The sequence below is a fragment of the Hermetia illucens genome, chromosome 2, assembly GCF_905115235.1.
Source record: "Hermetia illucens chromosome 2, iHerIll2.2.curated.20191125, whole genome shotgun sequence".
NCBI lineage: Eukaryota > Metazoa > Arthropoda > Insecta > Diptera > Stratiomyidae > Hermetia > Hermetia illucens.
This window is the reverse complement of record NC_051850.1, coordinates 16,465,850-16,490,396: the sequence shown is the minus strand read 5'-3', so window position 1 is coordinate 16,490,396 and position 24,547 is coordinate 16,465,850. Positions and strand designations below refer to the sequence as shown.

The window sequence follows — 24,547 nt, the reverse complement described above, 5'->3', positions numbered from 1 at the left end:
GATTTTATTATTTTATTCAAGGCTTTGGTTTCAGTGATATGCTTCATTGTCCTAATGCATACGCGCGTGCTGCTTTCCGGCGATGAAGGGAGTTTCTTGACACTTCTGTGTCTAACCGCCGTGTTAGATAGCCACCATTTCCGTGTGCTTTGTGTTAGTGTTGTGTTTTGACCTGTTATATTGTATGCAGAGCTCTAGTTCACTGCTGCAAAGGCTTCGTTGTGGTAAGGTAGTATCCCACGTACTGCAGGAGGGCGATAGACCCGCGTTAGAAAGGAACTTCTCTGAAGTGGCTCTTGCATGAAGGCTCACCTTATGTTATTTGGCAACATGAAAACCAAGGCGGCCCTCTGAGAGAAATTTTCCAGGAGAATTCCTGGAGGATGCGCTCTGGACACGGGTATGTAGGATCGGCTTCTTTGTGTGATTTTCATGGTAGTTGTCGGACAAAGCTTCTGCTGGACTCAGGCATGGAGTTGCGCTGTACAGCTCGGGCGCAGTACACTTTAGTTGCAGAAGATGCGTTAGGTAGGCTCCGCATCCAGTACTATAAATACTGAACTTGCACGCAGTTTAGATGATCCACGAGATTGTGCCTATGCGGCTGGTAGTTCAAGTAAATCCACCGAATCTTCAAACTACCCAACCGAAAAATCTAAAAGAAACACGATAGTGCCTGCATCTGAAATTACACATATTTCTTGTGGTGATCGGAAGTGAATCCCATTTATTTTCAAAAGGGAGCTAGTGTATGATAAAAAAAGGTTGAATGACGGCTTCGTATAGGGCAGAGGCAACTTATCAGACACTGGTTCACCTCTGCCCTGGGAACAGCCTGACCGAAAGTGGCGACAAGTGGTAATCGCTCCATTTATATATCAACGGAAACACGACATGAGTGTGAATTAAATTGAAGCGAAATCTGCCGGTATGTTCCGACCTAAACTAGGTCGAAGTAACTTTTTTGTTAAGGATACAGGGAGTTCTAAGTCTGCATCCACTTGATGACGGACAGCACGGTCACACTGCTCCCAGAGCAAAGGTGAGCCAGGGTCTGATGAGTTGCCTCTGCCCTGGACGAAACCATCAGTCAACCTCTTCTTTTTAAAACTTGAGTGTTTAACTCAAAAGGATAGGTCCATGGACCAAACAAGAGGAGGTAAGTTGCTTCCCAAGTGGGACTCCCCGCTTTCTCAACAGTGTAGGATACTCTTCCTTCACCCCTCAGATCTACATCGCTCTTTCCTATTTTAAGCAGCAGTGACTCCACCACCACTCCCCCCTCTAAGAAGACCTCAGCGGTTATGGTTTCGAAGACCAGGTACTAAGCTCAATATAAATAATATGCTTAGGCCCCAAATCAACTTAGTTTTTGAACTCGTAAATGAGGATATATACAACTTTCTAAAATGAGTGAATTGATTTATTGTAGTATCGATTCTAACTTTTTTGAAATAGAGAAAATAGATACAACGGATATAGGAAAACTCTTTCAATTCACCCTTTCAATTTTCAGGTTCTTCCATATTTTTTTATAACAGCGATTGCCATGGCTTTAATTCCTATCCATGCTTCTTCCACGCATTCCTTAATGATCTTTGGTATGGGGTGAAACCGGTAACCTTTTCCCGGAAGCTCAATTACACACGATATCGGAAACTCCGCGACAGCATAAGCGTAGTCAAAACTGGATCCAGAGACAGGGTACAAACAGCTTGCAGCACTTCCGTAAACATACGTGGATCCTGTAGCTGATCGAATAGCTTCTGCACCGACAGAGGCTACATATTGAAGGTCTCCATAGGTAGGCGGAAGTTTCCTGAAAAAAATACTGCAAGTGAACCGAGCTTTTATCAATAATTTCGACAAAATTATTTACTTTGTCCAGCCCCATGGGAACAGAATGTAATTCCCAAAAGAATGCAAGGAAATGTAGAACTTTCCTCTCCCTTTCAATTCCAAAAGAATTTGAGCCACAATCCGACTTTCAGGTTCCGAAAAAGGTTGCTTCCCTTTGAATATATCTGAACAAGGATCTGTAGATGCAAATTTTTCATCCCAGTGGAAAGCGAAATTTCTATTAGCATCAGTCCCGCGACACGGATTTGATTTGACTGTTGAGCGTGTTTTCCTCCAATAGCTGAATTTACCTCGTGAGTATTCATAGCCATCAGGATTCACCAGTGGTAGAACTATCCAATCGAATTCATCCAGTAGCTCTTGGTTTGCTTCGAAGTTTTCAACCAGCTGGTATATAATGTACAGAGCAGTAGCAGGTGCAATCCATTCACGTGCGTGAATCCCGGCATCAATGAAAATTATGTTTTTATTTGCAGACCTAACACCGTTGGAGATATGAATTAACTTTATATCTCGATTCTCAAAGGATTGCCCAACAGTTCGAATGCAAACCCTCTCTGGGAACCTAACTGCCAAATAATGCATGTATTCATTCATATCTTGGTGACTGTAGTAGGAGTCGAAGGATATCCCACTCGAAGGATACTTAATGGGAAAAGTGCTTGATTCATATTTTTTGATAAATGTCTTTTTTGGACAGGATGAGTCGTAGGTGGAACATCGTTGCCCACTGATATATGTTGGCATTTCTTTATGTGAAATTCGCAGAAATAAAAGGTCACAATTTCACAATTAACGTGAATTTTACGAGTACTTAAGATACTTTTTGCAAACAGATTTCCACCTTCATATTATCTCGATGAATCGAAATAATTCTAAGAACTTTGTAACTACCTGCAAAGAGGGAAAATATTAAATGTATCCTTTTTAAGGTTATGTTGACAACAGAACCTTATTATTTGGATATAGTGAAAGAAAAGATAGTTCGTCAAGATTAAGCATATAGTCACAATGATCGTTAAGTCCTTGAGGGAAAGAGGAAAGGTAGGACCATGTTCCTTTTGTTTAAAGCAAAAACCTAACATATACATAGAGGCAGTGACTGCCCTTGAGCTGGGGTGAACAATGCTGGCATAGTATTCTTTTCTTTATGGAAAATTTCATGACTTCAACGAGCTGAGGAGTGACATTTCTTTTTCTAAGGCTCCCGAAAAGATGATCAGACTGTGGGGATTAGACAGGGAGGGCTGAATGTAAGCCTCAGGTGAGCTTCAACGGGGTTCACAGAGGAGGGGGGGGGGTTCATCCAGAGAAATTCACAGGTTTCTTTTATCATTTCCATTATCCTATTTCCAACTCCCTGAAATTCCACGCGACTTCATATTAATAATAATCAAGGGACTTCTAAGCCCTTGTTATAGCCTTTCAGAAAAATGGCCAAGAAGTTTTCCAACACGCAATGGAAAATAAAAATACATCGATTTTAAAGTCCTAACGATTCGAAACCTATTGCAAGTTGTCAATTCATTTTTTTTTTCTAACAAGAAAATCATTTCTAGTCCCGGAAAAAAAATAGGAAACTGGTAGTGTGAGATTGGCTTATGTACTTTCCGAAATAAAAACAACCTATTCTTTCTTTAAACATTTAGCATCGCAATGCTACATTCATGCTCGTGTTACTACGCAACTGAATGCATTTCACCTAAACGGTCCCACCGAATCAATAAAACGATTTTTGAAACTGCCAAATAGACACGTTTTGAATGCAAAAGAACAACCCGGACTCGTTGTTGATGTGCTCAGGTCTCTTTATTTCGAATGATTGATAACTGGATGATGAAACGGTGGCGCTGCAATCCAATGAATTCGATGTAGTGCTTCTTTGTAATATTGTATTTTTGCAGTGAATAGAATCCGCATTCAACCAGCATAAATGTGTATATCGAAACTTAATCGCTCAAAACGTTGTGATCCAATTTCGATGCGGTATTCTGAAGCACTGGTCAAACAGGAAGAATAAGGATAGAAGAATACAACTTTGAGACCGTTGACAATTTCCCCTATCTAGGGTCGAAAATCACAACCGATAACCGCTACGATGATGAAATCCGCGCACGGTTGTTGTCAGCCAACAGAGCCTATTTCAGCTTGCAAAAAGTGTTCCGCTCGAAACGTCTCACCATAGGGTCAAAGCTCTTACTGTACAAGAATATGATCTTGCCGGTCCTCATGTATTCCTCGGAAACTTGGGTTCTTAGCAAGAACTCTAGGCCGCGTTCGAGAGAAGAATCCTCCGAAGAATTATTGGCCCCCCACATGAGGATGGACGATTCCGTAGCCTACATAAGGACGAAATTTATGAGCGATACCATGACCATCAAATTGTGAATAAAATCTGGCTCAATAGATTACGGTGGATGAGTCACTTAATCCGTATGGATAAGGATGATCCAGCCCGGAAAATCTATAAGGGCAATATCTATGGTAGAAAAAGAAGACGAGGCAGACCGTACCTAAAATGGAGCGATGGCGTAGGCCAGAACGCCAGACAGCTTTTAGGCACATCAAATTGATGTACCTTAGGGCAAAACCGGGGTGTCTGGAATTCCTCATCAAGGCGGGTCTAGAGCTGATGCTGGTTGTTGCGCCGTTGATAATGATGATTGGAAAGCAGCTGCCCTTTGGGCATAGTAGCTTCCGATTTCTTTTGGACTATTGTGTAATCTGTGTACCTGGCCTTTTCTTGGACCATACCTTGCAGAAATATACTGACTTATCTACTAGAGGTTTGTCTCACACAAAACCATTTATCGGGCGAACCACCCGTTCTTCTGGGAGAACATTTCTGAGGCTCGACGCCCCTCTCATATTTAAGCAAATTAAAGTACAGTGTTCACTAACATGAAAAGTGAGTTTCTTGGCTAACGTAGCATTGACGTGTGTCAGGTCCAAGACCAACAACATGCCAATATTTCCTTCTCCTTCTTAAAATCCTCATTGATATATTCATCCCTTCCGTTATATGCCCTAATGCGTGTCATAATGCTTCAGTGCCGCTTATCCAATAAGGATACATGTGATCCAAATTATTTTTAGACTCCCTATTGCAGTTTGAGTTTGAATACTCATCGCTATTAAAATCAAGGTAGCAGTCTCTGTCTAACCGAAAACTTTGAATTCACAGTTTTATTTTTTTTTACTTAGTGCGATGAAAGAGGTCCAAATTTTCGCTTTCCAAAGTGGACTACCACCAACCTGCACCCTTGCCGCTATTAACTACCAGCTCTTAGGAGCAGAGATTTGTATTGCCGCAAGACTGTCGCTGGACGTTGTGACTCGTCAACAAAGTTTTAGTCACTCTATGCCGACCAACCTTCAAAATTAAGTTTCCTTTTCTTTCATAAACTAAGAGAAATGCAGCCCCAAGCGCCGTAAAACAACCAACGATGCCCAGCATATTAACGACGTTTCCAAGAATCACGGGGGCCGGAGTTACCCATGCTATCCGATAATAATGGCTTCAAAAAACAACAACAAATGCCTACGGATAACAGTGAGCTCGACGAAAAACGAGCTAAGTATGATGATGTACTCAAATCGAGCTGCTGAAGAAAACGATCAGCGATTAGGGATACGGTGAAATCCCTGGAATCTACGCTGCCGACAGTTTTTCCCGCCATGAACTTTGGACAGCATGTTGCTACCCTGGCCAAGCCAGCAGAAGTACCAGGTGACTATCCTTCAGTGCCCGAGGCACGTCAAGCAGCGACTTCATTAGTCCATCTAATTGGGGAGGAGCTCGTAAGTGAGACAAAGCAGGGACCCGAAGCAGAAAAGATGTGGCTCGAAGTCGACGGAGAAAGCAACAGGTGAGTACTAAATGTGAAAGTGCTCCCCAAGTGCCAAGTGTCAGTGTTTCCTTTGCTGGTGCCTTAAAGCCCAAAAAGGAAAAAAATCCTCCATTTACGGCATATATTATTAATGTGCCGCAGTTACTGAAATCACTAATGGGCAAAGGCATAAAGGCGGAGTACCTGGAGAGACCATGTCAAATTTTTGTGGCTTAGTGAAGAGCAAGGGCATAGTTCCACTACAACATTCCATCCATCCCTTAGAACTCAGTTCATAATTATCTGCTGGCTCCACAGGGAAACTAACCCTGAAGAAATTATGGCCGAACTCACTTCAGACAACTCACTTCTGAAAGTTCGCTCGGTGCAAATTTTGTGACCAAACAAGATAAGGCCCTTCACAGGGGGAATCCTTCGCGACTTGTCAAATCATAATCTGACCTTTTTATAGCCAACCTTGAGCCCTCTCATGAACCAAGTGAAGCTTTCAAGGTGAAGTATAATATATCCTTCATCAAAAGATTATCTTCGAAAAGGTCAAACCAGTACAGGAAGTGCAACTGCAAAGCTTCCAACATATCCCCCAAAATTGCTCGATGGTGCACAGATGCGTGAAATGCGAAGAGAGCCATCCGCGTGGGGAATGTAAGCTATCGTAGGTGTCCAGCTTATAAAGAGATGGTAGCCAAAGGCGAAGCTGTCAAAACCCGTAAAGCAACTGAGAAATCTTCACTCAATCAAAAAGCTACTGATCTTTCACAGAGTTTGACCAACCCAGGCGTGTCATACGCGCAAGCTGCTAAGAAATCTCTTCCCAAACTAGCGAATCTACAAAACGCCCAGCAATTCGCAAAACTACAAAATCGTTGGATTTCTCTGGGCGATACCTCGTTCGGACGGGGACGCGGCCCAGATTCAGGAAATGAAAGAATTTCCACTCTGCGATGCCGGGAACGCGAGATATCGGGGAAAATGCACGTTCAGAAGGTCTAGCCGAAATCGATGAAAATTAAAAATTTCCACGCCCCCGGATAGGAAAAATTCGCAAAATTGCGTGTGGAATCGGAAATGGTTTCATGCCTTTAACGCTAAGAAATGAAGAAGAACGGTTGATGAAACTATAGTGGACGGACCTACCAGGGATGGAGCAGTTGGCGGATACGAACAAATGCGCACAAAGGATTGCTTAAACCTCACCAAAATGAACCTCCGCATCATAGTGGGAATTCTCACTGATCGGCTAAACTATCACCTAGAGAAGCTCGAGATATTTACGGACACTGCCTGCAGGTTTTGTACGGAGTGCGATGGAGCCTTTATATACGTCCTGGGACAGTGTCCGGCACTTGTGCAAAGTGGGTCGAGGCATCTGGGAGAACACTTAATACCAGATGCTAAGTTGAAAAATCTGGAAGTAGGGAATATACTAAAGTTCATGACGGTTATATGCTTGCTTGAGATACTATGATTAATAGGTACGCTATAACCAGAAAAAGGGGCACAATAGTTCTTTAAGGACGCGGTGCGACTTTCCCTTAACAGAATAATAATAATAAGATTGACGACTTTCTCTAATTTAATTCGAACATGAAGATCGCTAAGAGTAAGGCACGCCACGCAGTTAATAAGGTATACCATCTTATTCCCAAGAAAATAGGCCTTAGTACCAAAGCCAAACTGATTCTCTACAAGACCCTAATAAGATCCATCATACCTACCTAACCCTGTCATGAATAAATGAGTGTTTGAACGAAAAATACTAAAATTTACACTGGACTATCTTAGAACTGGAAGACTAGAAAGATTATGATAATTGCCGAAGTATATCGGCGAGTGAAACCACTTTGAGAATATGTTCTCAATTTGATGAAACTTTTTTTCGAGAAAACTGGAAGACCATCTAAATCCATTAATTCGGCAGCTCTAATCAAAAGGGTAGCACATCCCCATTAATCGTATTTTTCAGGCCCTCCTAAATTGTCAGTAACCATCCATCTTTTCCCTCTTTGACACTCCTGGCCTGGTAGGGGTAGTTTTGCACACACTCCTTCTTTCATTCGACCCTAGAAGAATTATGCCAGTTGAATAAAGCAAAACCGAAAACCGGGTAGGGATCCTTAAAAGAAGCATTTGGAAATTGGAAACGTCACGGCAGTATGATGCTTTCAGTAGGAAAAATTAAAAAGTAAAAATGGAGATCATCGAAGGTGCTCATACTTACTACAGATTTTAGTATGCCTTCCAGATAACTAAATTTGAAGCCTCTCTTCCAGAAGTTCTATCATCTCGCAATGCTAACTATGAAGATCGTTGGCAACCTTTCTTGTAAGAACACAAAATTAATTTTTAAAAACAAATTTTCACGAAACATTAAAAACCTGACAATTTGAAAAGTACTAAAATGACACTAAAATAAAGTGCAAAGTTGATTTGTCCGGAAAACACAGTTTTGTGCCTGTAATTGCATATTTTACTGGGTTTAAGGAAATAAGCCATGTATTTCGAGTTCCATTTACTGGCTTCATATACGTTATTTACTCCCATATGTGATTGTTGTTTTGCTTGCGTAAGTGTCCTTTTATACCTTGCTTCCAGAAGGCTTACATGTCATACTTCAGATTATCAGCAGAAATCATGAGCGGGGGGCTGACCTCTAGAACAAACTTAAAATTCTGCCATCTTCCCTTAGAAATGCTTCATGACGAAAATCACAAGTAAATCACAAGTAACTTGGAGTCTTCTTCCCATTATGGATTCATTCTTTTTCTTCAGCTGTTATCCCGCTCATTAGCGGGGTCGTGTTCGATTTTGCCATTTAGTTCCATCAAATGCCTGATTTGGATGCAATCGTGGGGCTTTTAACTTTGTTTCGGCCGGCCTTTTGGTGCCTTACCATCGACTTCGATGTTCAGACCAATCTTGGCAAGCGAATTCTCGTGCGCAAAAATTACGTGACCATAACCATAGAAGACGCCTCTCTCATAGTTTTTCCACGATCAGTGTAATCCCACATCCACCAAGAATATCCTCATTTCGGATGTGATCAAAACGTGTCATCAGTCCAGCGCAACATCTTTGCCTCTATTGCCGCAAAACGCCGTTCATTGTCTTTTATAGTCGCCCAACACCCAGAACCGTAGAGAGCGACAGGACGGACGACATTGCGGTAAATTTTAGACTTGAGATGATCGTTGGTACATCGATCACAAAGAAGACCAGTTGTGGAACGCCACTTCATCCACGTTTCGTTAATGCATGATATTAGAAAAGGCTCCCGGCTAAAATCAATCCCATCCGATACAAAGAGATTCCTAAAAGGCTTTTAACTCGGTTTTTATTGCCAAACAAGGACCAGCTTGTCCAATGTCTGCGCTTTCACAACTGTGCGATACCAATGGACGAATTCAAAGTTTTCAAATCTTGCAAACCAGATGACAGGCTGGAGTTAGTTGACACCCCTAAGGAAAATTTGGAAGCAAAGATGAACTGAAGATAGTGCACATCCCTCGATAGCACTCAAAGTCCATCTCATCTAACCTTCGAGTTTTCTTCAGAGGCAATACGAAAATATTACCTTCTCCATGTTTAAGGAATTGTAAGGGTTAGCAAGAGGTTCCTAATATCATCTTCCTGGCAATAAAACTTTCAGCAATTGATTGTGTCTAATCGTTCTCGGATTCAAGTTCTATAGTCTTTAATCTGAACATTGTTGTAGAAGCATCCCTAGGAAGAAGGAATAGGTTCAGAACTCCTATTGGAAGCATTCATTCTATAGACTGGAGTCAAAGACTGAGACTTTAGTGAAGGCAATATAACCGGATGTGTCCGGATAGCTGAGCGGTTAGAGCACAAGGCTGTCGTACGGAAGGTCGCGACTAAAATCTCACTGGAAGCAATGAGATTTGTATTGTGGTTTGACGTCGGATACCAGTCGACTCAGCAGTGAATAAGTACCTGAGTCAAATCAGGGTAATAATCTCGGGCGAGCGCAATGCTGACCACATTGACTCCTACAGTGTACTGTAGTGTACCGTTACGGTCTTGAATGAAATGCTCTAACACCCTTCAAGGCCCTGATCTAATGTGGTTTGAAAGTCCCCTGGCTAATAAAAAGATACAACTGCTATGATGGAGTGAAGATCTAGCTATCTATCTCAGACAAATAGCTAGCAATTCTGGACAATCGCAATAGACGTCCGCTCCAGAGACAGAGAATACGCAGACTCTTCGTTGAAGAGAACCAAGGTATCTTCGCCTGAGCTCTGACGAGGGCGGAGAGCAGCTGCATTCGAAGTGCAGGCCCATCTCTTCTTTCTCCTCGCATTAGCTGCATATGACGGAGACCACCACCCCGATTTTTTTCCATGTGGTAGTTTAGGAGGTAGTGCCCCGTTAAAAGCCCTACTTAGGCTTTCAATTCACACTTCTTAAGGGATAACAAAAATGCCGCTCTACTAGCCCCGGGCTCCATCACAAAAATTTTCGTCTGCCGGCAAGTTCCAATTCCTCCATTCAGCTGCGTGAGTCCTTGCCATTTCCCTCTTCCGAGTAAATTTGACAGTAGATGATCAGATGCCAAAAGCTGGTTCTAGCTCCACAATCGTGGATTAGTCACCTCGGCGAACTAGTCTCTCAGCTTCCTCATCACCAGCGATGTTTGAGTGCCCGGAATCTCCGTCAGCAGCTTCCTGCTGTTAGCAAAGTTTAGCCTCGGGCGCCCATGATTTCCGCCACTGCTAAGGTGGGTAGCGTGTAGCTGACCCACCTGTCGTTCCTAGTTAGCATAACTAGTCCAATTTCCCAAGCGTTCACTTTGAGTCCATTATGGCGGCATCAACTGTGGATTACATGCAGTATTGCATACTGTGCCCGCAAATTTGCCGATAATTATTACAGCCAGATCGACAGCAAATGCTTGTGGGAAGAAATTCGTATCCTCCAGCAGCTATAGCAAGGTGTCCATTACCAGGAGCTACAATAGAGGGGAGGGAACCCCTCCCTGTGGACAACCCCTAAGACACTCTGCCACAACAGATTCCTGTCCGACCAATAAAAGGATCTTTCTCCACTTTAGTATGTGAAAGATCCAACTGGCCAACTGCGGATCGATATCACGCTGTCTTTCCGCGTTGTCACGAATGAGGCATAATTGAAGGCTCCATGAATGCGCCTAAGGTGCATTCTTTATTGGACATTGCCTTTTCAGTTTTTCCCGCGGATTTGCCTTTCTAGTAGGCATGTTGCCTACAGTGAAGTAGCCCCCTAGGTATACATGTATCCCTTATGAACCGATGTACTAGTGTTTCCAGTCCTTTTAGCAGAAAGGCAGTTAGACTGATCGGTCGGAAGCTTTTTACGTCTGCGCAGGTGGGTTTCCTTGGTTTGACAATAAATATTACCTTCACATCACGCCAGCTAGTTGGAATATAAGCGTGTGCTGGGCAAGCGCGGTATATATTTCGAATATGTAAGCCCAGAGCGTCCATTCCCTTTATTACCTGGGCAGGAGTAATGCCACCACGATCTGCAGACTTATATCCATAGAACGAGTTAAATGCCAATTTCCAATTACTTTGCATGCCAGAGTACAATCTTCTGAATGAGGGCTGTATATCTCTGTCGGCCCCCAGATGAAATTTTGGGTACTGCATGGGAAGTGCACTTCAAGCAGATGGTTTACCGTTTCCTCATCGCTTTCTGTGTACCTCCCGCTCTGTAAACGTAGATGAGCCAACTTCATTTTGATTAGTATCTACGCTAAGAACCAGGCCTGCGAGGTGATCACCAAATTAGAACTGTGAGTAGAGGACGCTCGAAGAGGACGCCATCTTTCCGGTACTCTATTTATAGTCATGGTCGACACAATAAAGATACTTCTAAGGGGCCGAATGAAGGTTGCATCATATCACGTATGGCATCACTGTTGCCATTACCATTGGTATTAGAAATACTTCCCACTGTTATAAACAAGTTTTTGGAAGTGAACTTATGGGCGGCGGAATGTGAACCTGACATAAAACTAATCCAATATGATCTGAAAAAAAGTTCCTTCACCCGTGGCTGAACATTTGTCTATTGTAAAATTTTATTTTCTTTGACCAAAAGTCAAGCTGCTTTAGAAACAGCGAGCTGATGAGCCGGTGCAGGAACAACTGCAGAGTTTGGGCGGTTGACCCAAAGTCTCCCTTCTGTCCTCTGGAATCTGGGAGCGAGTCGACGAGAAACTGACCGAAAAGAGCTCCACACTCAACTGCAGAAGCAGAACTTAGTGTACGCTCCCTACGTGTGATAAATTAAATTAGATTTGGCCATTCTATCAGGAGGCCCAACCACAATACACTAAGTCGATACCGAGAGGAGGCCTATACCTCACTGTTGATTGGAGCGAATAGCGTGGACAGTGAAAAGTGTCAAAAAACGTCTGCCCAATTGGTTCTGTCCGTCATCAAGTGTACGCGGACTCCTTCAATCCTAACCCAAAATTGCACCTGAGCCAGTTTAGGTCTAAAAAGATAAAATGGTCTATTTTGCGTATAGTTCACTACCACGTGGTGTTTGCAATTATATAGAAAGGAGGATTGCCGCTTTCGGTCGCACTGTTCCAGCGCAAAACTGAAGCAGCGTCTGGTAAGTGGTCTTTGCCCTGAACGAAACTATCAGCTTTCCTTTTTGCTAAGTCTGCCAAAAATGTGAGTGTGTCGCCGATGGGACTGTAGGCAAAAAATATTTTTAAAAAATCGGTAAAGGGCTGGAACGTGTCTAAACCTGAAAGATTCAAAAATCTGAACACTGAGTTGGGAAGAAAGTCAAATCGTTAAGTCACTGAAAAAGTCCTTAAATTTCGGATTTCATAAAGTTTAATATATCATTTAAATACGAAGAAAGAAGGGCAGCTTATTTACAGCAGCAAAGGATTCAAGGAACCCCAGCTACCCCGGCATTTCTCCTATCAATCTCCCTCTATTTCGCCTTAAGAATGCTTTGAGTGTAACGTGACACTCGACTCCACGTGTCCTCGCTCTGCAGAATGGCCTCAAATAGCTTCAGCAGAAGAAGAATTTATGGCAGGGATCATCTTTCACATCCTTAGAATTAATACAGTCAGGCGACCGTGATTTCCCTATTGTGTGCAGGTAAGATTCAAAATATGCATATCTGCTAAGCAGCAGGGTTAGGTAATTCTATGATGATTGATGACGGACTGAACCGGACTCTGCAACAACGACGCATGCTAGATTAGGGCCCTTCGGCATAGGATATCAGCCGGTAAATCGCAAATATTCTAACCGCAGTCTTGTCCACGGTTCTACGAACGTGCTGGAAGAAGCTCATCTTCGTGTTTATAACTATGCCGAGGTATTTCAGCGACGGTTTTGACAAGACCATCTTTCCACCAACCTTAATAAATAGGACTGTGGGAACCCTTTCCTTGGTCAGCACAACGACTTTGATTGTCTTCAGATCTAGCAAGAATCCATGTTCAGCCATCTATCGGTTTACTCGCCTCATCATCAATCCCAGTTGCGCTGAGCTTCCTCAACCCTACTCGCAGTCACCAGTGCCGCAACATCGTCCGCGTATCCGACCAGATGCGAGTATTCAGGCATCTCAAACCGTAGAATGCTATTCTACAATACGTTCCACAGTTCCGGACCCAGGATAGATCCCTGAGCTGCCCCCGATATGACCTTTATTTTGGCCTGTCCTTCCCATTTCTCGTAGAGTAAATAAATAGCTCCTCAATATCCGCAATAAGCCGCCTAGAGTATGGAAACGATTTTTCAGTGTGGCACATCTTTTGAATTGTGTTTCTGTCTAGGGTCTCAAGGAGCACCACTCGCCGACAGTCGCGACTGTGCCTCAGCCAATCTTACCGCTTGTACCATTTCCTCAATCGCATCAATTGTAGGTCGCCCGGTCTATAATCATATTGTGTTAGTGAACAGTCCCTTGAGTCCCCTTGAGCTTTTCAAGCAGCTTCCTCGCTGTGTCCAACATTATGGGCTGATGATATGCTGACGGCGTCTCGAGATCGCCTTTGCTCTTACTTATCAGCAACTTTCCAGCGAGAGGGTGAAACACCCGCTGTCAAACATGCGTTGAATGCACCAAATTGCAAGTTCGGCTTGTCTTTCGATACTTCACTAGGAATACCATCCGGTCCTTGTGCGTTTTTGCCCTTAATGGACATGACCGCCACCTTTAGTTCCTTTGTAGTGAAGAGTGGGCATTCGACAGTAATCAGTCCTTCATCGACAACGTGGTTTAGACCGGAAAAAGGGCCACGATTTGTTCCATCTTCGCTGCTTTCATAGGACAGGGTGATCAATGGGCACCGAGTTTTTGGTAACCAGCTTATGACTGAGGCGCCATAACTACATAGCTGATTACCTCCTGCTAGCAGCGTGCATGTTAATTTCGAGGCGGAGTTGGTTTTTTCCACTCTTATACTCTGTGGATATAAGCGTCAATTCGTCTTGGTCTCTTGCACGCTGAGCAATCCCCCGAAAACTGAGGCATTTTTTTTGTTGAATTGAAATTTCAGCCCTCCAACAAAACGCGATTAATTTGCCGGCACAATGTTTGTTTTTGAGAGCCAATGCGTTACAAGCTGCGGTGATAAGGCTAATTGTTTAATGAACTAGCGATTCAGTTGCGGTTATTCTGTCTGTGATGACCACTGGCCATCAAATCTTCCAGTACCTTCCATCGTTGGACCGCACACGCTAGAGATTCCGAAGCTAAAGTTACGTCAAGGATAGTGCCCTCGAAGCCAGGGGTCGGAAGTGGAAGTGCAACCCATATTTAGGACAATAAATCCTGTTCAGCGGCCATCACGAAAATCGCTGTATCCTTCGAGAATCTGGTTAGGGCATGCCCCATTCTAGCGTTAAAGTCTCCTCCTACTAGAATTCTCCTTTCAGTGTTTCTAATCTCGTCCTCCAAGGTGGTGAGCCTTTTCCGAAAAGCTTATATAGATTCCACAACGAAGCCGTCTCTTCAATCATAGGCCCGTATTCGAAAGTTAACCGGACAGCAGTGAGCTCCTATCTCGTTACTATTCGTTGGGAAACAACAAGTCAGTTCTTCTTTCTGGCACCATCTGCCCCAATAGTTAAACGGCAGGAATGCGTCTAAACCTAAAAGATTCAAAAATCTGCACACCGGGTAGGAAAAAAATCCAGTGGATAAGTCGCCTGACAATTCCTTAATGAGTGCAGATTATTTAGATATTTTGAATTTGAGTCATTTTTATTATTCTTATCAACTCTTCAGAGTAAGACGTTTTCTCTAAGAAAACTATATCAATTATGCATATCTACGCATATTTGTCATTTACTTTTAGTGCCATGGCTTTGATTCCAATCCAAGCTTCTGATACAGCCGCATTTATTTGACTTTCTGGAAGATCAAATCCGGCACTGCCTCCACCGGGTAGTTCCATTGTGAAAGAGATAGGAAAATCAGCCTCAGCAAAAGCGTAGTCATCACTACCACCAGCTGCCGGATAAAGGGTATTAGTTGAAGATCCATAGGTATACTTGCCACCTGTAGCTGCTTGGATGGCGCTGGCACCTGCAGAAGCTACTTCATCCAGATCCCTCCAAGTATCGGGCAGATCACTGAAAAATTTATCAAATAATTCAATTAAATTATGTTTTAACCAGAAATATGTATATAGTACCTGGTCCAGCCCCATGGGTAAAGGATATAATTGCCGTATGAATGCAGGGTGAGGTAGAATTTTCCACGTCCCTTCAAGCTAAGCATAATATCCCGAACGACTTGTGATTCTATTTCTGAGAAAGCTGAACGTCCCCGATATGTATCATCACATCCAGAATTAGATGCTCCTACAACTCCCCAGTGGAAGCCAAAGTTCCTGTTAGCATCAGCACCGTAGCATAGCAGACCCTTTGAGCGAGTTTTCCTCCACATCCGAGTGTGCGTAGAGGTGTAATCATATCCATCAGGATTGACCGAAGGAAGAATGAGCCAATCGAAGTTGGTCAGAAGGTTTTTATTTTCGTCCATATTTTCGAGCAATTGGTCAATAATATACAAAGCGGCTGCTGGAGCGACCCATTCTCGAGCGTGAATACCAGCGTCTACGAAAATTACTTTCTTGTTTGAGTTACCATCTCCATTACTAATGTGAATGGTTTTCATCTCACGACCCTCATATGATTTCCCGACAGTTTCAACTTTGGCATATTTTGGATATTTTGCAGCAACTTCCTGAAGGTAGCTGTTAATGGCATCATGGCGGTAGTACCTATCAAAACTTATGCGTCCCGACCGTGGAAGGGGAGCCTGTCTACTTCGGTTATTCTGTCCAAAGTGTTTGGAAACGTCGTCAATGGTTATCTCGAACTTCATTCCACGCTCGTTTAGAAGTCTTTCAAATTCCTTTTGTTGTTCAGGAGCGACCATGATTTTAGCTGGCTTGTCCAGGACACGAGAAATGTGTAGTTCGTCATATCCATTTTGAACGGAGATTTGATGCAGGAAGTCAGCATCCGATACACTTTTTGGTTTAATGTCATATATCTTATATCTGCAAAAAAAAAACAAGAAATGAAAAGAAAGCTCCAATGGGAAAGTTAAATTGAATAAATGGCTTTAAGGAGCAAAAGGGAGGCTCGCTTTCACCTTTGCGTGCCACAATGTCCATGGAAATGATCGCTACTAATATTTTAAGACGGATTTGGAGAAGCAAAAACATCAACCGAAGAGGCGAATACCTCGTTGAATCTATCTTTAGTGAAAAAATAGAAATATTGATTTTTTTCCTCCAATGTATAGTATCTGGGTGTAATCTTGGTCTCAAAGATAACTTCTAGATTGAACATAGAACTGGAATTCAAAAGGTCTGTATAGCCTTCTATGCCTGCAAGAGGATCTTGGCTAGAAAATGGGGTCTCCAGCCAAGTATGGTTCTCTGGATGCACACAGCCGTGGTGCGTCCCATCCTAACGTACGGTTCTATTGCAAGGCAGAAGACGCTCAAAAGAAGCGCAAAAGAATTCAAAGAACTACGTGCGTAGGTTCTGCCCGGCACATGCTCTCAAGGTACTCTTACATTTCCTACCTCTGAACCTAAACATTAAGTACGCTGCGGCGTGCAGTGCTGGCTGACTCTATGAGTCTGGTTGTAAGCCTGTCAATGGTAGGAGCATGATCTGAGCCCCAGGCGTAACCCAGCCATTTTGACCAACAGTCAGGCGGCCATTAAGGCTTTGTACCCAGAGGCCATCCTCCAGGGCAATGCTGAAGTGCGCTAAACAGTCTGGGGCGAGCCACTGAAAGTCACCTTCCTCTTGGTGTCCTATCATAGGAACAAAGAGGGGAATGAGCGAGCTGACGGACTGGTCTTGGCATTCCTTCGGTGGGCACAGTGTGTGTCCCTTTCGCAACTATCGCAGCCGCAGACCTCGGATGACGAAGATTCACCACGTCCACCAAGTCAAGGAGAATTTAGCCCACCTATAAGAAAACCTCATCACTAGAGCTTTTGTGCCATACGCGTGCAAATGCATACAAGTTTACGGTGATTTGCATGGAGCTAGGCCGCCAGACTCGGCATAGTGAGTTTGAGAAAAGCGTGTGGCGATATTCAAACGACGGCAATGCGACTACCATACCAAGCCGACTACTATGGAATATCATACGCAATTATGTACTTTATCTTCCAAATCCAGAGAAAGCGGGGGAAAGCGGGGTTGCCGACAAGAAAGCGCTTGGGGTAGCCAAGCGTCTTAAAGATGCTCATATTATTAATGATTATCTATAAAGCGCCGATCTGACACTTGCAGAAAAAAGGATACATGCAAACCGGCTTGGGGGTTATGATATATACCAAACCCACGTTTTCCATTTGCGACGAAACATGCACCGCGATAGATAGATGATGCGCAATTTAAAAGCGCACGATATTCTTGCAGGTTGCTGATAGGCACATGCCAGCTGCTACCTCGGGAATGATGCTTGTTAGCATCTGGGCAGATGTGATAACCCACATATATGTAACTCCAAGTTCACTTCTCCTTAATCGCTGACAGTCGGTCTGGTCCATACTATCGAAAGGTGTAATTTCTCACAGCTCATGCAAAGTAGGGTCGGTATCTCTGCAAGTTCAAAATAAAAACTTTACCTAATTGTTCAAACTGCGTTGAAACCCCAGACGATTCAAGGAGAATAATCTTCAGTAGCCGTGGAAGAAAGGAGAAATCTAACGGCAGGTCTACGATAAATGTTGATACCGGAAACCTTGAAGAAAGCGCGGATTCCAATAAGAATAGGACGCAATCAACTCCATGATCGCCGATGATATTTAGGGTAAATTGCCAAAAATAGGAAGAAGGACACCTTGATATAATACCTGATCGCACAGGCAAAAGTCGGTGGCGATTCTAGTGGGCAAAGCAAGAGTCTGTTGAGTCCAACTGGAAGTAGATTCATCCAACTGAAGAGGATATGTTTGTCCGCTGGTTACGTTTTAGGGGCATGCAGACCTGAAAAAGGATGAACCGAAGCAACAGACCGGATAAAATCTTCCTTACACTAGAAACTTGCTTAAAGGACTCCAAGCCAAGGTGAAATGTGGACTGCGTGACTTAGGAGGTGTTTGGCATCTGATATATGAAGTCTGAATACCTTGGGCACATTCAGTTGCAATCCAGACACTTAGGCTAGTGGCCGCGCCATCCGGGAAGGACATTTTCCCCGGATTGCTCATTAAACCAAGACATCATCATCATCAACGGCGCAACAGCCGGAATCCGGTCTAGGCCTGACTTAATAAGGAACTCCAGACATCCCGGTTTTGCGCCGAGGTCCACCAATTCGATATCCTTAAAAGCTGTCTGGCGTCCTGACCTACGCCATCTCTCCATCTTAGGCAGGGTCTGCCTCGTCTTCTTTTTCTAGCATAGATATTACCCTTATAGACTTTCCGGGTGGGATCATCCTCATCCATACGGATCAAGCGACCCACCCACCGTAACCTATTGAGCCGGATTTAATCTACAACCGGACGGTCATGGTATCGCTCATAGATTTCGTCATTGTGTAGGCTACGGAATCGTCCATCTTCATGTAGGGGGCGAAAAATTCTTCGGAGGATTCTTCTCTCGAACGCGGCCAAGAGTTCGCAATTTTTCTTGCTAAGAACCCAAGTTTCCCAGGAATGCATGAGGACTGGCAAGATCATGGTCTCGTACAGTAAGAGCTTCGACCCTATGGTGAGCCGTTTCGAGCGGAACAGTCTTTGTAAGCTGAAATAGGCTCTGGTGGCTGACAACAACCGTGCGCGGATTTCATCATTGTAGTTGTTATTGGTTGTAATTTTCGACCCTAGATAGGAGAAAACCAAGACATGGATTCAATAAAAATGTACGATAACAGAAGAAGAAGCGCTGTTGCTGCCAGGCGCATCATCAAAGGACAAACTGCAGGCATCTAGCCAGGAAACAGCGGCCGTCGCAGTAAGTACAGTCGGTGGGAGCCGTAACAATAATGTGCTGGAATCTCGAGGAAATCACTGTCGTTAATGGCACTTGATGGCACTAGCCCATCAAAATTATCCTCCCTAGAAACATTCGGTATCGGGAGTACACTAGGAAACAAGGGCCTACTTTTTTCACAGACGCACAAGTGTATTCCAAGCGGAAGTACTGGCGATACTCAAAACCTATCGATGATTCGAAATAAGAAGAATAAGGGTAAAGTCAAAGTCCCCACGATCGGGGTAGGTGACCGACCATTGAAGGCAATTAAACGTCGTAACTGCCTCGTTAATTGCAGATTTGGTAGCACACACAAGGACAGGAGAGTATGTAAGCCTACTAGAGTCCCCGAAGGAATCGAGGAAGCAGTAGAGGCTAAAAGGTCAGGATCGAGCGACGACTTTCTAGGGCTCAAGTCGGACAGCAAAATAAAACGGAAGTGCCTTGTCGGAAGTAGAGGGCAATTGTAGGTACAAAGAGTAACATTGGAATAGTGTTGGTTTAAGAACCTGTCTGTCCAGGGCCGATTCGCGGTCTATAAGGAGGAAACAGAAGTAATTTGGGAATTTGAAAAAAACAAGAACTTGTATCATTTTCGAAAGAAACTTAAAATAAATATGTCTTTCAAAGTTTCTAACTGGAGACCTCGTTGCTGTCTAATTCTCACTGTAATCCAGAAGAAGAATTCAAGGAGCAGTTGTGGCACTACTTCCCAGAAGACGACTCCTGAATCCCACCGGAATTAGTGGTTAGAAGGCGGAGTTCCACGATAGGAAGACACTATCACTTCTTTTCAGTTGTGATGCGAACGCCCACCATGAGGCCTAGAGAAGCAGCGGCAGTTGTCGCTGAGGTGAATACTTTCTGAAATCATCCTCAGTAATAAACTGGAAATGTAAAATATAGGGAATACACCAACATTCATAACCAGCACCAGACAAGAGGTACTAGACACAACTCTGTGGGACACTCTGATGAGCGGCTTGGTAAAAGATTGAAGGGTATTGGATGAGCTCCTTATGTCGGATCTCAGAATAATTGGTAAATAAAACCCCAGGAGGGTAGACTGGGGTTCTTAATCAAGAAACCTGAGTAGCAAGATGACTCATCTACAGGTGAGCGGCAACATAAGGAACGAAATAGACCGAAACTACCGGGAGTAGATTGCATTTCCCCGGCACTTCTCTAGAAAGGCTTAGATATCATTTTAAGATCAAACCAAAGTGCCTAGATTGAGTCGTACTTAAAACAGTGGAAAAAGTCATAGGCAACTAACGTTCTAATGTGCAATCCCCTACATTCATGTCAACACGCTTACCGGGTAGGAAGGTCAACCGAAATTGCCCTGTGTAAGCTGAAGAATGTATTACGGGAAACGAAGGAAATAGCATTATATGCGTTTTTGGAATCGAAGAAGCGTTCGATAACACCTCACGAAAATAGAGACAACATACCCTAGCCTGCAAGAGGGGCAGAATGTCAGACAGTAGTACTGACAAATACTAATTATATTCTCGTGAGTATTACGCAAGCTTTTCCACAAGATGGGGTATTATCACAGTTAATGTGAAGGATGGTAGTGGATGAACTCCTAGAAGAGCTTACAAACACGCCCGTTGCACCGTTTATATAACTTCAATCTGTAGGGGGTCGTATGAGCACACCTTATGTGACAAAATTCAAACCGGATTGCCAATCGCTACGCGTGGCTGCACATAAATATAACAAAGGACAATATAGTCATTCATTAAAAAGGGGCAGCTTGACACCCTGAGAGCAATTAGATTACATGGCCTGGAGGTGAAATGAGTAACAGAACTCAAATATTTAGAAATCACACTAAACAAGAAACTACTCTAAAAGACATATGTTGAAAACATGCGGCGGAAAGCCGTAAAAGCTCTAATGACTTACAGGTTCATCGCAGGGAGTAATTGGAGATGTACCCCGAAAATGCAGCACTCGATATACACTGCAATTTAAGGTCAATGGTTACCTATAGGGTGGTAATCTGGGCAGAAAGAACGAAATTCAGGACAACAGCCACGGAGTTACAAAAAGACTGGCTTACGTGAGTATCAGTGGGGCAATAGGAACTTGCCCAACGAAGTCTCTCCGGGATTGAGTCCTCTCCATTTGCACATACAGATATAGGCACCGAAGGTGATCTTCAGAATGTCTGGGGGTACCAGCGATTCACTGACACCAAGCGGTAACATAACAAAAAGTTTCACTTCGATAAGAAATCTGAAACACGTTGGAACAACAGGGCAAACAGGGAGACTGTGGCATTGACATAGTTCTTAAACCAGCAACTGATTACCTGCCGCACTAACGGATCCTTTACGACAGAAGGAGCAGATGTCGGGGTCATTAGTCGTAGGAGAACGCACTTTGAACCAAAGGGTAATCCTACCTGCATATTTTAGGCGTATACGGTACAAACAGATATGCCCCCTTCAACCTCAAAAGGAACTATAAGGAGCAGAACATTGCTATACTAACCGACAACCAAGGTGCTATTAAAGCATTAAGGTCCTACCAGACAAATTCCAAATTGGTATTGGAATTCCTTAAGAAGCTGAACGCGCTCGGCTCGCTCAGTAAGGTGTGAATAGCACGCAATGAGGCAACTGACCAGCTGGCCAGAAAAGGAGCAGCTACGCCGCTATACGGTCCAAAGCCATTCTGTGGAGTCGGATCATGGCTACGACAGAGGAATGGCTGAGGAAACTTTACTAGGCGGACTACCGGTTGTTGCGCCGTTGATGATGATGATGAAGAAGAGTCTCCGGATAATAGTGGAAATACTGACTAGTCACTGTAGGCTATACTACCACCTGGGGAAGCTAAGGATATCTACGAACACTGTCTGTAGATTCTGTGACAATGTCCGGCACTTATGTAAAGTAGGTTCAGGAGACTAGGAGAATCCTTAATACCAGATACCAGGTTGAAGCACTTGGAAGTAGGGAACATAATAAGGCTCCTGTCAGTTATACTAGTGCTGTCAGTATACTAAGATTCAACCAGTAAATGAGCACAATAATTCTTTTAAGACGCAGTGCGAAAATTTGAGGTCAAAAGCAAGATTCCGAACCGAAATTATTTAAAGATTAGTTCGAGAAAGAAAAGCTAATCGGGGGAATAGACAGCCACTTTTAATTTATAAAAACCCAGAAACATTTTGTTATTTAATAGGAGCAAAGTACACAGTATTAGCAAGATATGCAATAATTGCAACCGAAAAATGTTCGCTAAGGGAGATAAGAATTATAATTTACAACCACTTCTATATTTACCTGTCAAACTGCGAGGAAGCGGCCAGGCAGCTTACAAGCAGCACCACAAGAAGCCTCCGCAACATCTTACTTTTCCAAATGGAGACTGACTTAACACTAAGCCCTAATGCAGGAGGTTTATATACAACACTTTTTACAGCCCCAAACAATACCAGAATAATCCACGAAGGGCGAAGCGTGAAATGCTAACAGAAAACTTCACAGGCTTAACTCCTACTAACTTGTCGCACTTAGCATTGATACTGTGCACCTTAACTGCCTCCCTTATCGCCCAGAAGTCTTATCAATTAAATTTTTAATTAGATTAGTAAGTAATTCACGAAAATAGTCAATTAACCTGATTGCTTGGAATCATGAATTTTACTTTTCTGATTCCCAAAACGGGAAAAGATAAAATCGCGACTAATTAACTTCATATTGATCACATGCACATATGAACAGAAGATTGGATGTTGAAAATTCAGATAATTATTGAGTGAGAAATGTCTTATCAAGGTGGGAAAAAACAGCATAATCCTGCCGAATCCTTCCCAATAAAAATGTCAATGAAAATTTATGTTAAGATGCAGTTGTTGATGCGTTATGGGGAACAACAACGGGTGGATTCCAGGAGCTTTTTGATGGATTTAAATTATTAGACTGTATAGTATCTGAAGAGTGATTAGACCTGATTTTCGCCTGGAGGCAAAGAGCGAAGTGTATTTTTTCGGTGAGTCAATGGTCAAGGACGTGAGTGTTTTTCTTTAACGCGATAGTATGAGATGTAGCTGGAAATATAGATAGGCTTTTCTGGAAGCCTTTTAAGGCATTGGGATAGTTCCTTTTTGGAGTTAACTGGGGAATTTGAGTTATTACACCTGTCAAACGTTACTCATGCCAGCGATGGCTACCATACATATGTATACTGAATAACAAAATGCCACACAAAGTCCAAAACAGAATTTATTAAAAAATATATTGACGCTACTTAAGTATCTTTCTTACCAACCTGCAGAGTAATAGCCTTGATAGTGACCCAGGCTTCGTTGATATCACCCTAGATTTAGGAAGGTTTGGAGCGAGTCCACTACCTTCGAGTTCGATAGTAATGAAAACGGTTAAACCTGTAAAAGCATAGTCATCACTCCCACCAGTGGCAGCATAGTAGAAAAGATACTTTTGGCTTTGGAAGTGTCAAAACCGTCACCCAATAATATTCAAGGTTCCTATTACCGTCTGCTTGAGGGACACTATAAATGGGCCCTTCTACGTCGGAAACAGTAATTTTCCACAAGTAGGAAATGCGAAGCCCATCGAATCCTGACTTTTTGGAGACTGAAAAGTGGAAGCAATCAACTTGAAATTCCTGGATTGATGTCATCTTTGAACCTAGAAACATACTAATATGATGCTTCCTTTCATTTGAGACTGTCTTTGAAAAAAAATAAACAACAAAGGCACTCGTTTCTTCGTAACTTATCCTTCTTTCCAAAATTTATTTTAACTAATTTAATCACATATTGATCAATATAAAGATACTTATCTGGATAAATACCTTTCATACTGGAGGCAACCAGTGATTCAGCAATACCACACCAAGTTTAAAAAACATCCCTCTATTTAGAAACAAATCAGACGAACTAGCCAGCCATTCGTGGCTTTATATACTTTGGCAAATAAAAAGAAACAACCAAAATAATCTACTGAAGGTAAGTTTATCGTATCTGATTAAGTTAAGTACAGAAAATCCAATTTTAGGCATTCAAACGAAGACTTGTAGGCTTAACTTTTATTTGCTTATCAAAATCGAGATTATATTTTTACTTGATGGCTAAGCTACACTGTCTAATCACATTTTTATATGCATTATGTTCTTAATTAAATTAGAAGGTAGACATCTGAATTGTTTTTTGTACTTCTTTAAAAAGATTGATTTCCATGATGGTTTAATTTTTTCTATATAGACGAATAAAAAATTTTTGCGCACCAACCGCGGATTAACTGGGAGTCTAGCCATGGATTTAAGGTTACAAAATGATATAAATTT

General features: G+C 42.9%; 2 protein-coding genes and 1 long non-coding RNA gene across 3 annotated transcripts; all 3 read right to left on the bottom strand.

Moving 5' to 3' along the window:
- Nucleotides 1–1,477: 1,477 nt before the first annotated feature.
- LOC119649014 (carboxypeptidase B-like) lies at nucleotides 1,478–8,123 on the bottom strand. Its single transcript, XM_038050965.1, has 3 exons — nucleotides 7,933–8,123; nucleotides 1,880–2,754; nucleotides 1,478–1,819 (listed from the first exon to the last, which is right to left on the bottom strand). The coding sequence occupies exons 2-3, from the start codon at nucleotides 2,605–2,607 to the stop codon at nucleotides 1,513–1,515; spliced, it is 1,035 nt and encodes a 344-aa protein (XP_037906893.1). The 5' UTR covers nucleotides 2,608–2,754; nucleotides 7,933–8,123; the 3' UTR covers nucleotides 1,478–1,512.
- Nucleotides 8,124–14,936: 6,813 nt separating this feature from the next.
- Nucleotides 14,937–22,730, bottom strand: LOC119649823 (carboxypeptidase B-like). The gene is made up of 3 exons (XM_038052158.1): nucleotides 22,522–22,730; nucleotides 15,397–16,269; nucleotides 14,937–15,334 (listed from the first exon to the last, which is right to left on the bottom strand). Exons 1-3 carry the CDS (start codon nucleotides 22,584–22,586, stop codon nucleotides 15,031–15,033), a joined length of 1,242 nt encoding a protein of 413 aa, XP_037908086.1. The 5' UTR covers nucleotides 22,587–22,730; the 3' UTR covers nucleotides 14,937–15,030.
- A 717-nt stretch (nucleotides 22,731–23,447) lies between these two features.
- Nucleotides 23,448–24,145, bottom strand: LOC119649309. Its single transcript, XR_005249120.1, has 2 exons — nucleotides 23,678–24,145; nucleotides 23,448–23,624 (listed from the first exon to the last, which is right to left on the bottom strand). It is a non-coding gene; the product is annotated as an uncharacterized LOC119649309 (long non-coding RNA).
- Between the last annotated feature and the right edge of the window lie 402 nt (nucleotides 24,146–24,547).